This window comes from Lynx canadensis, chromosome B1 (genome assembly GCF_007474595.2).
Source record: "Lynx canadensis isolate LIC74 chromosome B1, mLynCan4.pri.v2, whole genome shotgun sequence".
In the NCBI taxonomy this organism is placed as follows: Eukaryota; Metazoa; Chordata; class Mammalia; order Carnivora; family Felidae; genus Lynx; species Lynx canadensis.
Genome location: NC_044306.2, coordinates 59,002,110 through 59,017,691, shown reverse-complemented (window position 1 = coordinate 59,017,691; position 15,582 = coordinate 59,002,110). Strand labels below are relative to the sequence as shown.

Below are 15,582 nucleotides of genomic sequence, written 5' to 3'. Positions count from 1 at the left end.
AAGATATGATGGAAATGGTCCATTAGGCCTAGATAAATGTTATACTGAAGGGCAGAAGGGAGGGAGGAAGGGAAGGAAGAGGGAAGGAAGAAGAAAAACTGGTATGCCACTTATATTGCCCCCCAGCCACAAATTCGCCCTCCATTGTCCTCCTTGTGAGAAGAAAGTGGACAATATAAACACGTCTTCTCTGCTTGCTATCATGATGTTAAGCTTTGTCAGCAGACAATGTTGGAAGGACAATGCAGAAGAAAACAGCCTCTATTCCTGATTAGCATGCTTCCTTTCTTCTTGTTCCTGCTGCATGTGGGACACACAGTGACATTTACCCTGTGGGCAGCTGCCAGGATTGTTCTGCTGGTGCCCCTGCCAGCTTCCCTGTGAACTTTAGCAGCAACCCCAAGGCCAGCTTCCCACCAAATTCTGCTGGTGACCCAACTGGCACCCCAGCCTACTACCCAAAGAGTTCAGCAACCTCTAGCAACTCCCACCCGCACTCCAAAAGGCTTCCCAGAAGATTCAACGATCCTTCAAGCAGCTCCCCAGTACATTTCACTGGCACTCTAGGCAGGTTCCCAGGAGCTTCATCAGCTCTACAGTGGACAGTTTCATGTTTGCCAGCCTCGGCCTATGGCACATCAGTGAACTCCACCATCCAGTGGTTTACAGCCATACCACAACCAATAAAATTTGAATCTCAGCCTTAAGGATGGGACTGGGGAGATCTTCCAAAGTGTATTCCTTCTTTGGGTACTCTGTCTCAGCCCTAGGAAGAGTGGCTGCTTCCTATGATCTGCTATTCCTATATTCTTTAGAGTTCTTTATCCCTTAAAGTTCATTCCCTAAAAATAGTTACTGATTATTTATATTAAACTTCCCTTGATAAAATTATTATGTGTTTTTTCTCCTGACTGGATGCTGACTTACACAAGTTATTTGAAGACTAACTTACAATAATCATTTGAACTACCTTATGACAGATTTTAACCAAAGTGACTGATGATTCCTACCATGAAGTTTATCTTACAGCAATGTGTTCACATGTGCCTAAACACATATATATGTATGTATGCATACAGGTACATATGTAGTCCAAAACAAAACAGGTTTCATATGCCAAAGCATGCAGCTATTGACATGAAGAAAAATGACAAATTCTTGCAACTAACACTGTGTTCTTAGGCATGTCACCTAAATGCTATAGGCCTTAATTTTTTCAGATGAAATATTACCAAGTAGGGATGCCTGGTGGCTCAGTTGGTTAAGTGCCAACTCTTGATTTTGGTTCAGGTCATGATCTTACAGTCATGAGATCGAGCCTACTTAAGATTCTCTTTCCCTTTCCCTCTGCCTCTCTCCCATGCACGTGGCGGGGGGAGGGAGGGGGCAGCACGTGCGTGGGAGGACACACATGTGCTCTCTCTTGCTCTCTCCCCCAGAAAAAAAAATATATATATAATTAAATACTACAAAGCAGACTATACAGTAACATTCCTTCCAGCTCTATGATTTTGATTTATTTATCTGATTGTGAATTCTCAAATACAAATTTTTCCCACATTTTCAACAAGTGTATTACATTTACTTGTTTTAGGCACAAAAACAAACGCTCTGCTCAGGTTGTTCAAAAGTGATTTCACAGATAACATCACTTTCTCTTTATTGCACCAACTACTTAATATATCTACTTCATGTTTCCTTGTGATTTTGTTAAGTCTTCCCGGTTTTAGAAGACTCATGAAGCAGGGAATAGCAATGTTCTTTAGTAACTTAATGAAAACAATCTTATAAGTATCAAGATAACTGAATTGAGCTGCAATAAAAAAAAAAGATCAAATTTAATTTGTTACTAACACAGTTTGTAATATGATCATACCTGTTTATGTTTTTGAAGTGGTTTCTTTTCATGTAATTTTTTATCTCCAAATTTCTTATATGTTAAAGGTACTCCGTATTTAGCGGCAGGCTTTGTAATTTTCTGAGCAGACACAACAGAAGCCAAGCTTTGTCCTGAAGCTGGTCTTTTAGCTACATGGAAAGATACAAAAAGAGTTTTTTCTAGAGTTGTTTATATCAAATCTTTACTTTCAAAATTCTTCAAGATAGCACTTTTTCATTTTTACCATCATTGACAACATTTGAGACTTTTCGTTAAACATCTTATTCATGCCTTAGCACATGTCAATGCCTTCATTATAAACTATTTGATTCTAAAGCCACTTTTTGGAAAAAAAAAAATCAAAAGGCCACACATCTCTAAGATATTGAAAATTTCATATTAAAAAAAAGCATATCCCTAAAATTGACTGTGAGTGATGACTGTATAAATCTGTGAATATACTAAAAAAAACACTGAATTATATACTGTAAATAGGTAATTGAAAGGTATAGAATAATTAACAAAGCTGTTAAAAATGTTTGTAAAAGAACACTTACTGTTTTAGAAATTACTTTCAAAATTAGCACATAAACTTTAAGAGTAACTATTAAACACTAACACAATCATTTTGAGCAACATTAACACTTTCTTCATCTATATAATCTGAACGATACAGACCTACAGAAGAACAAAGACTTTAAAACAATTATTATAGCTCAGGGTCTAATGGAATGGGTACCTTTATACACTAATGGTAGGAATATAAAATGGTCAAACTTTTTGGAGCGGAATCTGTATCAAGAATAAGGTTTATGGACTACTTTTAAAGAAATAATCAGAAGAGATATATAAAAAGGGTAAGTACTACAGCAATAATGAATTCAATTACTACTGAAACCTAGACAAGGTGAAGTCAATCTTAGAACAATAATAAACTCAAGAAAAACGTTTAAATTGAAGAAATTTAGAGGAAAGTCTACTATTTATGTCTCTCAGAGACATTAACTAGGAACTAAGAAAAGTGAAAGAAACAATTTCCCTCTGAAAGTTCAACTGTAAGATCAAATCAGAACACATATATACAACATCACAACACTGTAACTTGGCTAAATGTATTAACATAACCAAAGAAATACTATGTATACCAGTACACATACTGGCATACATACTGGAAAAGGAGATAAAGTCACAAAAGTGTAAAAATGGAGATTCCCAAGAGAAAAATATTGAATAGTTCCCATTCACACCCAGAAAAGAGGGAGAATTACGTCACTGATTTGGTGGTACTTTTCAGGCTCAGTGACAAGGCTACCAGCAGGATAAAGCTTAATATGGGGAGTTGGAGCCCACAAAGTATCTACAGGCCCATCAGCAATACAACTCCTATTTGAGCCTCATGATATTAAACATTTCATTCATCCAACTGCTCTTACAACAAATTAACTTTCTAATTCCTATGTAGGCTTATCTACATGGAAAGAATGTGCTGACATGGAATATTTTGGTCTTTGTGACAATGAAGCTTTTTGATCAAGATGTGACTTCTCATGAGGCGTGAGCTCCAGGAGAGACATGCTGATTCTGCTGTTTGTCTGTCTCTTGTGAATTTTGTTTAGAGTGAATTGATTTCCCAGGGACTGACAGTCTCTGCACCCTGAGAAGATGAGTCTAAGTGTCTTTAGGAAGAGGCAAATATTGCTGGCCTTCCTAAGAACACACTGCCATCCCACTTCCAGCTTCCATGGGCTCAGTTTCATAATAGGGTATTTTTTTCTAGTAACTGACTCAAACTCAAAATGGAGACACACAAAGCATTATGTTTGAAAAACAATATACTCTTCAAATCTTACATAACTTCCACTGACTTTAGAAATCCATTCCGGTATCATTCTATGAAGAAGAAATACAGTGTCCTTTGCATACAAATATACATACACATAGTACATAACCATACCCACTTATAAATATTCTTATAAATATTCTGCTGCTGTTGGCCACATTTAAAAGAAAATTATCGCTGGTAAGGTACCCAACTTCATATTAACTTACTTTTTAAAAATTTTAGAATATGAAGTATTTCTCAAAGAAAAATATATTACATAAAGATGTACACCTAAGACATTTTACAGCATTCTACAACAATCTTAGAACAGCAGCTAAGAAGGACAATTTCAAGATAGATTTCATTAAATAAGGCAGACAAGAAATGGAAATTTTGTTATTAATTCATCAGAAAGTGTTATATATTGTCGTCTCTCAAAAATAATTTAAAGATGCATTTCCCCTGAATTAAAGTTATCTACAATTATCCCAACTTATTATACCTACGTATATCTCTAATACAATTAGAGAGAATTACTAATTAGCATCAGTGTATTAATTACTGCAAACATACCTGTTTGGATTCACATTAATTTCACTTACCTGGTATAGGCTGCACTCCAAACTTGGAAAATGTTTTTAGACAAAATTCTTCTGCTATAAGCTTAGATTGAAAGAGGACAAAGAAAAAGTTAGAAAAGATGTTAAGTTGCCAAAACAAGAAACCTATCCATTAATCAGATTACATTTTCTCCCTTTTTCAGTCACAAATATGCTATCAGATAAACTATACTTACTAAACTTAAGTAACCCATTCACCAAATTCATCTCATGCTAATTCCCTTCCACTCTTACAAAATTCTTACATAATTCAACATATATGTCTTTTTACTATTACTAAAATACTCTAATACTTTATTCCCTAGCATTCATAAGCATATTTTGAGAACCAAAAATCACATTTCCTGAAGTCATTTTCTCTCACTAATTTTTTTTCCCTCTTTAAGTGCAAAACGATGATGTCAACAAAGATTTAACTCAATTTTCAGTCTGTTTTGTTTCTTACTGGGTGGGGTAGGGGAGAGCAAGTGAATTTTCTCTTTAAGAGAAATGAGGCCTCCTGGAGAAAACAGTTCCACAGTAGCAGTGGAACAGAAGCTCCAACAGGCAAAAAAACCATGACTGAGATGGTCATCTGTCCCATTAAGGATTCCCATATAGCAGTTTTCAATCTCATACTGGCAGAAATGGCACCACTGGGGACGTATTCAATAGTGGAAATCCTCAGGCTCTCCCACCTCAGAATCACTAAAATAGAAATTATAGCAATGGGACCTACCAATGTCTTCCAAATGATTTTTTATGTATGCTGAACCTTGAGAACCACTTCACCAAAAGATAAATTAAATTAAGTGAAGGTCTGGTTCATAGGCAATTCAGAGCAACTGTGTAAATATATATTCTCTTCTGAACATTTGCATTTTGTCCCTTCCTTTTTCGTAGAAAAAAAATGGGTGACTTACGAACTCCAACTTGCCCCAAACCAGGCAAGTTTCTTTCACTGCTTGAATGTGAGTTTTACCTTTTTGTGTGAATGCAATATGAACTAAGAGATGTGGCATATACAACCCGAGAAGATTCTGAAATCTCTATGCTGTGCTATCCAACATAGTTGCCACCCATATGTATTTATTTAGATTAACAATTTAAATAAATACAACTTAAAATTCAACCCATTGGTCACACTAGGCACATCCTAACTGTTCAATAACCACATATGGCTGGTGGCTACAATAATGGACAATGCATATATAAAATACTCCCATCACAGAAAGCACTATTGGACAGCACCTATACTCCTAATGAAGTAGAGTTTAACCATGATTTGTCAAGCTTCTTCCAGGGTGTGCAAGATTGAGAATTAAGTCCTATTAAACCTTGGCTGATGGTAGATAGAGAAGTAAGAAGAGATTAAAAAAAAAAAACCCTACAGAATATTATTGTAGTTCATATAAAAAAGCTCATAAATTGTTTCAAAGTTTAAGCCATAAAACATGTATTATAAACTTTCTCACTAGAATACTGAACTAGTGATATATAGCAGAAAAGAGACCTTAGGAATCAAAGAAGAGCTTTCATGAAAAATGAAATCTAAGTGATATCTAAATAGCAACAAGAAGCTATACATATACTAAACACATACTATCCAATATTCTACTTGTTAATAATCATAATCTGCTTTTTTTTTTCTTTCCATATTATAAATCTTGACATACTAGGCTTGAATATTTTCTTTCATTGCTGGCTAGTTGAATTCTAGTGCTTGACACTGCATGTCCTAACCACTGGTTTTGGGATGGGGTGGGGTGGGGGTGGGGGGAAACTGCAGCAAGATTCAATGAAGTAGGTGCAAAAAGCAAATAGTATATTGCATCATAAATCATCCTTGAAAATGTTATTTATAACAAAGGAGTATTATAAGACACCTACATTTCAGAGATTCTTGCTATATCCTATATAAGTAACCTTCAATCTACACATTTTAACTGGCTTTCTTGATTACTAATGTATTCTCCTTGTAGGAATAGTTAAATCCACACCTGTTTTCTGAAAATTATTTGTTCACACAGATGTTCTATTAAGTCAGAGAATATGGATAGTTATCTCATGAGTACATAAAAGTAATAAAACTAGGGGTGCCTGGGTGGCTCAGTCGGTTAAGCATCCGACTCTTGGTTTTGGCTGGGGTCATAATCTCATGGTTTGTGAGTCTGAGCCCCACCATCAGCCTCGTGTTCACAGTGTGGAGGCTGCTTGGGATTCTCTCTCTCCCTCTTTCTCTGCCCCTCTCTCGCTCTGTCTCAAAATAAATAAATAAACTTATTAAAAAAAAAAAGGCAATAAGGGGTGCCTGGGTGGTTCAGCTGGTTGAGCATCTGACTTCTGCTCAGGTCATGATCTCACAGCTTATGGGTTCAAGCCCCACATCAGGCCTTGCGCTAACAATGCAGGGCCTGCTTCAGATTCTCTGTCTCCCTCTCTCTCTTCTCCTCCCTTTCTCAGGCACACACACACTCTCTCTCTCTCTAAAATAAACACTTAAAAAATTTTTTAATTAAAAAAATGTAATAAAACTATGACTTTGCTAGGTATGTGATTTACAGAAGATTTTAACAGGCACCTGGGTGGCTCAGTCAGTTAAGCATCTCACTCAATTCAGCTCAGGTCATCTCACAGTTCATGACATCTAGCCCCAGCATCTGGTTCTGCCCTGAAAGTGTGGAGCCTGCTTGGGATTCTCTCTGCCACTCCCTCAGTTATGCACCCCCCCCCAAACAAATAAATAAGCATTAAAAAAAAAGAGTTTAACAGTGGTCATTTAAATTAACATAGGCCATACGAATACTTAATATAAAATAATTGCAGTTTCAGGAAATTATATCAATAACCTGTGCTAATTGATTTGATATAAATATTTAACAAATCCCATCAAATTAAAATTTTAGTTCAACTCAATAAGTATTTATTACGCATCTATATGTGAGTAATAGAGAAAAAAAATCATGAGTCCACAATCTATTATACATACAAATGCCCACAGAACGGTTTCCAAGAATTATTAAATAGAATATAATCATATAACTTGATATTAATATATTTACATTAGTATAATAAAACAATATATTGATATTTTATATTGAATATATTGAGCACTTACTACATGCTAGACAGTAAGCAGTTTACAAACATTATCATTTTTTTAATTCTTTAAAAAAATTAAGATTTTTTTAAAATAACCACCTCATGATGCAGATATGTTTATAATCCGATTGTTTACAGGTCAGTAAAGTAAGGCACAGAAAGGTTTAATAATTTTACAGTTAGAGACGGTTACCAGAAGGGAGGTAGGTGGGGGTGGGTGAAATAGGTGAAGTGATTAAGAGTACACCCATCTTGATGAGCACTATTGTACAGAATCATTGAATTGCTATATCATACACATAAAATTAATAATAACACTGTGTGTGTTAACTATACTGGATTTAAATTTTTTTTTAATAATAAGTTTACAGCTAGAAACCCAAGAAGACAGAGAGTAGACAGGCAGCTGCCAGGAGTTGTGGAAGAGGGGAACAGGAGTTATTGGGCAATGAGTTTGTTCTACAAGGTGAAGAGCTGTGAAGATGAATGGTGGCACTAAATCAAAGTGAAAGTCTATTTAATACCACTAAACAGGGCATCCAATGATGCATTTTATGTTATGCACATTGTACCATGATAAAATAATTGGAAAATACAATAACAGAAACCTGAGACAGAGGGATAATTTTGTGATATGGTGATTTATATTAAGAAATAAATATTCGGTGTCCAGTTCCTGGCACACAGCTCCTAAAACTCTTAAAGTACCTAAGTGGTTAAGAATAAAGGTATCAAAATCCAAAAACGATAAAGGTGTCTTTTGTTATGCCTAACAAGCCCCTTTCTTTTATTTTTAATATTGTACTGCATTTTTTTTTAATTTTTTTAAATTTACTAAATCCAAATTAGTTAGCATATAATGCAACAATCATGTCAGGAGTAGATTCCTTAGTGCCCCTTACCCATTTAGCCCATCCCCCCTCCCACAACCTCTCCAGTAGCCCTCAGTTTGGTCTCCATATTTATGAGTCTCTTCTGTTTAAATTGCAATTTAATTTTTTTAAATTTACTAAATCCAAATTAGTTAGCATATAATGCAACAATCATGTCAGGAGTAGATTCCTTAGTGCCCCTTACCCATTTAGCCCATCCCCCCTCCCACAACCTCTCCAGTAGCCCTCAGTTTGGTCTCCATATTTATGAGTCTCTTCTGTTTTGTCCTCCTCCCTGTTTTTATATTATTTTTGTTTCCCTTCCCTATGTTCACCTATTTTGTCTCTTGAAGTCCTCATACGAGTGAAGTCATATGATTTTTGTCTTTCTCTGACTAATTTCACTTAGCATAATACCTCCCAGTTCCATCCACGTAGTTGCAAATGGCAAGATTTCATTCTTTTTGATTGCCGAGTAATACTCCATTGTATATATATACCACATCTTATTTATCCATTCATCCATCGATGGACATTTGGGCTCTGTCCATACTTTGGTTATTGTTGATAGTGCTGCTATAAACATGGGGGTGCATGTGTCCCTTCAAAACAGCACACCTTGGATAAATGCCTAGTAGTGCAATTGCTAGGTCACAGGGTAGTTCTTTTTTTTTTTTTTTCCTCATCACACTGCCACAAACACAAGAGACATTTATTTTATGCCACACTGGGGATTTTATGTTAACAAGGCATGTAGGATCCTACAGCGCAAACAGCATGGTAGAACATCATGAATGTGAAAGTACATGGAATGTTCACAGAACTTAAACATTGAATGGCTCATGAGTTTAATATAATACAGTTTCCTTTTTTTTTTTTTGCTGAAGCATAGGCTTCTGGTTTACAAATATAAATGTCACTGATCATATTACTTCAAGAAAATATCCTAAGTTTTCAATGAGGAGAAAGGGTAGTTCTATTTTTAGTCTATTTTTTGAGGAACCTCCATACTGTTTTCCAGAGTGGCTGCACCAGCTTGCATTCCCACTAACAAGCCCCTTTCTTTCTTTTTTTTTTTTTTTAAATGTATGAAATTTATTGTCAAATTGGTTTCCATACAACACCCAGTGCTCATCCCAAAAGATGCCCTCCTCAATACCCATCACCACCCTTCCCTCCCTCCCACCCCCCATCAACCCTCAGTTTGTTCTCATTTTTTAAGAATCTCTTATGCTTTGGCTCTCTCCCACTCTAACCTCTCTTTTTTCTTTCTTTTTCCTTCCCCTCCCCCATGGGTTCCTGTTAAGTTTCTCAGGATCCACATAAGAGTGAAAACATATGTTATCTGTCTTTCTCTGTATGGCTTATTTCACTTAGCATCACACTCTCCAGTTCCGTCCACATTGCTACAAAGGGCCATATTTCATTCTTTCTCATTGCCATATAGTACTCCATTGTGTATCTAAACCACAATTTCTTTATCCATTCATCAGTTGATGGACATTTAGGCCCTTTCCGTAATTTGGCTATTGTTGAGAGTGCTACTATAAACATTGGGGTACAAGTGCCCCTATGCATCAGTACTCCTATATCCCTTAACAAGCCCCTTTCAAGTACACTTCAGAATTTATGTTAACGAGGTGCCATCTAGAAAGCCCCTCAGAATGGAAGCTGATTGCCAGGGAAATCTGCCTCGTGATTAGAGTGTTGGAACTCTCATTCCTACTCCTCTCCGGGGGAGGAAAGGGACTAGAGGTTGAATCAAACACTAAGGGGCAATGATTTAATCAATCATGTCTACATAATAAAGCCTCCATAAAAAATCTAAACGACAGGATTCAGATAGCTTCTGTGTTGGTGACTATGCCAGCAGGGTGACACATCTGTTTCACTGAAGAGAAGCTCCTGCACTCAGGACACTTTCAGACCTTTCCCTATGTATCCCTTCACCTGGCTGTTCATCTGTATCCTTTATAGTTAGTACTCCTTTACAATAAACTGGTAAACTTAAGTAAATATTTCTCTGAATTCTGTGAACCACTCTAGTAACCAAACCAGAGGAGGGGGTTGTGGGAACCTCTGATTTATAGCTGGTCAGTCAAAAGCACAGGTGACAACGTGAACTTGCCATTGGCTTCAGAAGCAGGGCAGTCTTGGGGAACTGAGCCCTTAATCTGTGGGATATGATGATATACATCTCCAAGTAGACAGCACCAGACTGAACTAAATTTCAGGACACCCAGCTATGTTGCAGAATTGCTTGGTGTGGGAGAAACAACCACACATTTGGTGACTGGAAGTGTAAAAATTAACTGGTAAGAGGAACACAGGAGGAATGTTTTCTCTACCACAGATTCACAACTAGAAAACAAATACAAAGGGGAAGAACTGTATGAAAATGGAAAGAAAGGTGACTCCAGGATAATTTGAAAAAGCTACTTCGATCTTCCATAATTGTGCTGTGCTCTCCACAAAACATAGGCCATGTCCTAATTAAGCACCATAATCTTACTATTTTAAAGTAAAAACAAAAACAAAAAACACATACCTGAGGTGAGAGAAACTTTTCAATGCGTTTGGCTATAAAACCTTTCTCCAATATGGAGTTGACTGATGGTCTATCCCTAGGATTTCTTTTAAATAACTGAGAGAGTAAATTGCGGAGATCATAAGAATAATGTAAAGACACAGGTGGAAAAGATCCAGATATTATCTTCAGTACCAGGTTTTTCATACTGCCAGCTTCAAACTAAAATCCAGAAAATAAATAAACATGTATGAAACATACATACATAAACATACATACATAAACATAAATTGAAAATAGGAATAAACAATGAGAAATAGTTCTTTTCCTAAAGAACAGAACTATATTACAAATATTTTAATCAGAATATATATGTACATATATGTATATATTAGCATATGTTATTCAGAACAAAGTTCACTTGGTTATTTATAAACATACTTAAAAGAGACTAATAGTCCTCATAAAACATCATAACTTGTTAAAAGATTAATTTTTACTTATTCAACACACTGAAAGATGGAATAAAGGTATTAAAGATTTTATAAAAACATAAGAATAATAATAAAGACAAAAACAAACAAACCTTGTAGTCTTCATTTAAGACCTGCCTATCTGTGTCTTGTTGCAGTAACTGGGAAAGGAAATTAACTACGAAATGACAATATCTGAGAAAAATATAATAAATAAAAATACTAATTACTTTCCTTTTAAACACTGCTCATTATTATGAACTGTGTGATACTTCCAAAAGCCATGTAAGGAGCAATGTGGCAAATATTCCAAAGAGGAATATAAGCCATATCAATGGGAATAGTATATATCTTAAGAGTAAACACAATAGGGGCCCCTGGGTGGGTCAGTCAGTTAAGCATCTGACTCTTGGTTTTGGCTCAGGTCATGATCTGGTAGTTTCATGGGTTCAGGCCCCACATCAGGTTCTGCACTGGCAGCATGCTTGGGACTGTCTCTCTCCATCTCTCTGCCCTTCCCCATCTGCACTGTCTCTGTCTCTCTCTAAATAAATAACTAAACTAAAAAAAAAAGAGTAAACAGGATTGCCTGGGTGGCTCAGTCAGTTAAGCATCTCACTTCAGCTCAGGTCATGATCTCACAGTTTGTGAGTTTGAGCCCCACGTCAGGCTCTTGTGCTGACAGCTCAGAGCCTGGAGCCTGCTTCGGATTCTGTGTCTTCTCCTGTCTCTGCCCCTCCTATGCTCTATCTCTCAATAATAAACATTAAAAACAAAAAATTAAAAAAAAAGAGTAAACACACTATAAACTCTAACTGAAATTTAAAAAAAAAAAAAAAGAGGGCAGTTTAAAATCTAAAGATTTAATTTTCATTTTCAAAGTAAAATTAAGCTTTTGATATCTCTGCTAAAATAGTATAGAATAGTTACACACTGTAACATGTTCTTAACGTACACGTTAACAAAACAAAACTTGCTATAAATTAGGTATTGATAATTATACCAAGTATAAAAACGTTCTGTTAAATGTTGAATTCTCCTAGACAATTACAATATGATATTCAGGTTATTAAAATTTGAGTACAATTCAAATAGAAATTTAGAAATATCTAGAAATATCTATGTACCTAAGAAGGAATTCTAAATGCAGAATGATAAATTATTCCTTCCCTACAATCAATTTTCATTTATCTCTTAACTGACAAGCTTTTTTCATAAAGGTGAGTGAATTACTTAACTTCATGTGTCTACTTAAGTGTAAATAGCTCCAAAATACAGAAGCAACGGTGACAGAACAATGTAGATGAAAAATGAAAGAAAATGCACTGAGTTAGACCTAAAATGACTGTTATGTCAGAAAAACTGACCAATTCTTTCAAATACAGATCTGATAACTACCATTCCACATCACTTTGGCAGCCTATGCTTTTTTACCTTGAGAAAGAAAAATAACAGCTAAGACAATACAGTAGAAGAGTGTGCAATCATTAAAAAACACAACAACAAAAAACCCCCCAAATAATATCAGGAAATACAAACAAGGCTATAAAACTGCTTATACAATATAATCACACTTTAGACAGAGAGAAAAAAATCCTTTTAAAAATTAATGTAGAAGAAAGCCTGGAAGGAAACAACAAAATATTACAAGTACTTATTACCAATTAGAGGAACTGCTTTTGATATTCATTCACTTCTTTCTATTTTTATCTATTTTCTTAAGTTTTCTGTAATGAAAATACATTACTGTTTAATGGGGGGAGCATTTTTAAAGAGCAAAATTTTGAAATGGAAAGTGGCTAAAACTCAACTTATTTAAGACAAAAACTCCCCCTTTTGGGAGTATTATGTGCCATCTCAACAAAGTCTAAAAAATAAAAATTTTAATTAAAGAGCATTTGAATTGATAAAATCCCTCAATGAATATGGTAAAAAATTGTTCTTCAATTTCAATTCCAAACTCAAATAATTTGGGTGTTTTGAGAGAAATCACCAAGATGAAATAAATAAGCTAAAATACCAAATTCATATATGAATGTAACATTAAAAAGACAGCAAATTTGTTTTTCTCATTAGGAATAATTTCCTGTAAAAAAGTATGATATACCTATTATAATAATAAATATATAACATACATATGTAATATATGTATATATTAAAGGAAAATCTATTTAAATTTACACTTGAAAGATGAGAAATTTAAAAACTGACAGAGAAGAATTTCCAGTACAAGTGGGCCCCCTGAAAGATGGCATATGATTTTTAAAATATAGAAATATTATAGGTACGTCAGGACATAATTTTTAAAATATTTCAGAAACTTCTACTTACTGCATGTTTAAGTGTGCACATTTCGTACAGGACACACCCCAGAGCCCAAATGTCACTAGAAAAGGGAAAAATGAGAAATTTTCTCTAAGTATCAGAGTTTAAATTTTTTTTTATTTAAAGGAAACAAAAGCAAAATGAAAATGCTTTCCAAAAATATATGTTCCATAAAATATATCCTTTAAAACTCAAAATTTCAACCATATCCAAATGATAAAAGCAGCTATCCCAGATTAGAAGAAGTAGTTGCCCAAGCAATTACTTTAAAGTTTTATTAAAGAAATGTAATATTTAAAAGAACAAAATCAGTAAATTTCATGAATATTCTAGTTACTTTATTCAATTATTTATGAATACCATGATTTAAAAAAATATAAGGGGCACCTGGGAGGCTCAGTTGGGCATCCGACTCTTGATTTCATCCCAAGTCATGATTTCGAGGTTCATGAGATCGGGCCCCACCCCACATCAGGATAACGCTGACAATACAGGACCTACTCGGGATTCTCTTTTTCCCTCTCTCCTGCCCTACCTCCAGATGCACGTGTGTGCTCTTTCTCAAAATAAACATGTTTTAAAAATAATAAAATTAAAAATCTATATCTTATAAAAGCAAAATACTGTTTTCATGATAAACAAGAAAATATTAACTTACTCAAATTTATCTGAAACATAGGACAGCCAACTGAAATATTATATAAGGTAAATATATTTATTTAATCTTAACTTAAGGACTTAGTTATAATGTCTCCTTTATAGTTTCTTCCTCTCTTTTATACATATTTTTATAATTAAATAAATGCTACCTTCCATTTTTAAAAAGAAAAAATAAAAATCTCATAGTTCAGAGCAACAGTTGCCCTTAGTAGTCAATAAAAACAAAAACCACTACTCCTGAAAGCTGAACTTATTGGAAAAAAAGAAAACCCAATACTGAAATCCCGAAGTTACCTTTAACTAAACTCACAAAAAGCTACAAATATAAATCTGTAACCCCCAAAATTTATTTAGTTTCAAAATCAACTAGCAAAAAAATGTGAATAGTAATTAAGCCATTTAGTAACTTGTACATGTTAGTACATGTAACATGTATAATCAAAACCATTACACTAATGATCCTATTTTAAAAATGCTTTAAAACATATTTAGAAAAATATGAATTTTAAAGTATACTGACAATGCTCATCCATGACATTTTTAAACTATTTTCCCCACAAAATTAGTTTTATAGAAAATACTCAGGGGTGCCTGGGTGGCTTAGTCGGTTAAGTGTCCAACTTCAGGGGCGCCTGGGTGGCGCAGTCGGTTAAGCGTCCGACTTCAGCCAGGTCACGATCTCGCGGTCCGTGAGTTCGAGCCCCGCGTCAGGCTCTGGGCTGATGGCTCGGAGCCTGGAGCCTGTTTCCGATTCTGTGTCTCCCTCTCTCTCTGCCCCTCCCCCGTTCATGCTCTGTCTCTCTCTGTCCCAAAAATAAATAAAAAACGTTGAAAAAAAAAATTTAAAAAAAAAAGTGTCCAACTTCAGCTCAAGTCATGATCTCACGGTACCCTGAGTTGGAGCCTGCGTCGGGCTCTGTGCTGCAGCTGGGAGTCTGAAGCCTGCTTCAGATTCTCCCTCTTGCCCCTCCCCTGCTCACACTCGGTCACTCTCTCTCTCTCAAAAATAAAAATAAACATTAAAATAAAAAATTCTCAGGCGCCTGGGTGGCTCAGTCGGTTAAGCATCCGACTTCAGCTCAGGTCATGATCTCACACTCCATGAGTTCAAGCCCCCGCGGCACGCTCTGTGCTAACAGCTCAGAACCTGGAGCCTACTTCAGATTCTGTGTCTCCCTCTCTCTCTGCCCCTCCCCTGCTCATGCTCTGCCTCTCTCTGTCTCAAAAATAAATAAAATAAAAAATTCTCAGGGCGCCCGGGTGGCTCAGTCGGTTAAGCCTCTGACTTCAGCTCGGGTCATGATCTCATGGTTGGTGGGTTCA

The 15,582-nt window shown here is 35.5% G+C and overlaps 1 protein-coding gene across 9 annotated transcripts in view; it reads right to left on the bottom strand.

The window, feature by feature from the left end:
* NEK1 (NIMA related kinase 1) overlaps positions 1-15,582 on the bottom strand; it is a 225,673-nt gene that overhangs the window by 169,490 nt on the left and 40,601 nt on the right. For all 9 annotated transcript variants that reach the window (XR_004343522.1, XM_030312772.1, XM_030312764.1 and 6 more), the window contains 4 exons: positions 13,606-13,660; positions 10,823-11,023; positions 4,304-4,364; positions 1,877-2,028 (listed from right to left, as the gene is read on the bottom strand). Coding sequence is in view for 8 of the 9 variants with exons in the window: in XM_030312772.1 (XP_030168632.1) it covers positions 1,877-2,028; positions 4,304-4,364; positions 10,823-11,023; positions 13,606-13,660 (469 nt within the window). In the remaining variant the exon portion in view is untranslated. The remainder of the gene's footprint in view (positions 1-1,876; positions 2,029-4,303; positions 4,365-10,822; positions 11,024-13,605; positions 13,661-15,582) is intronic.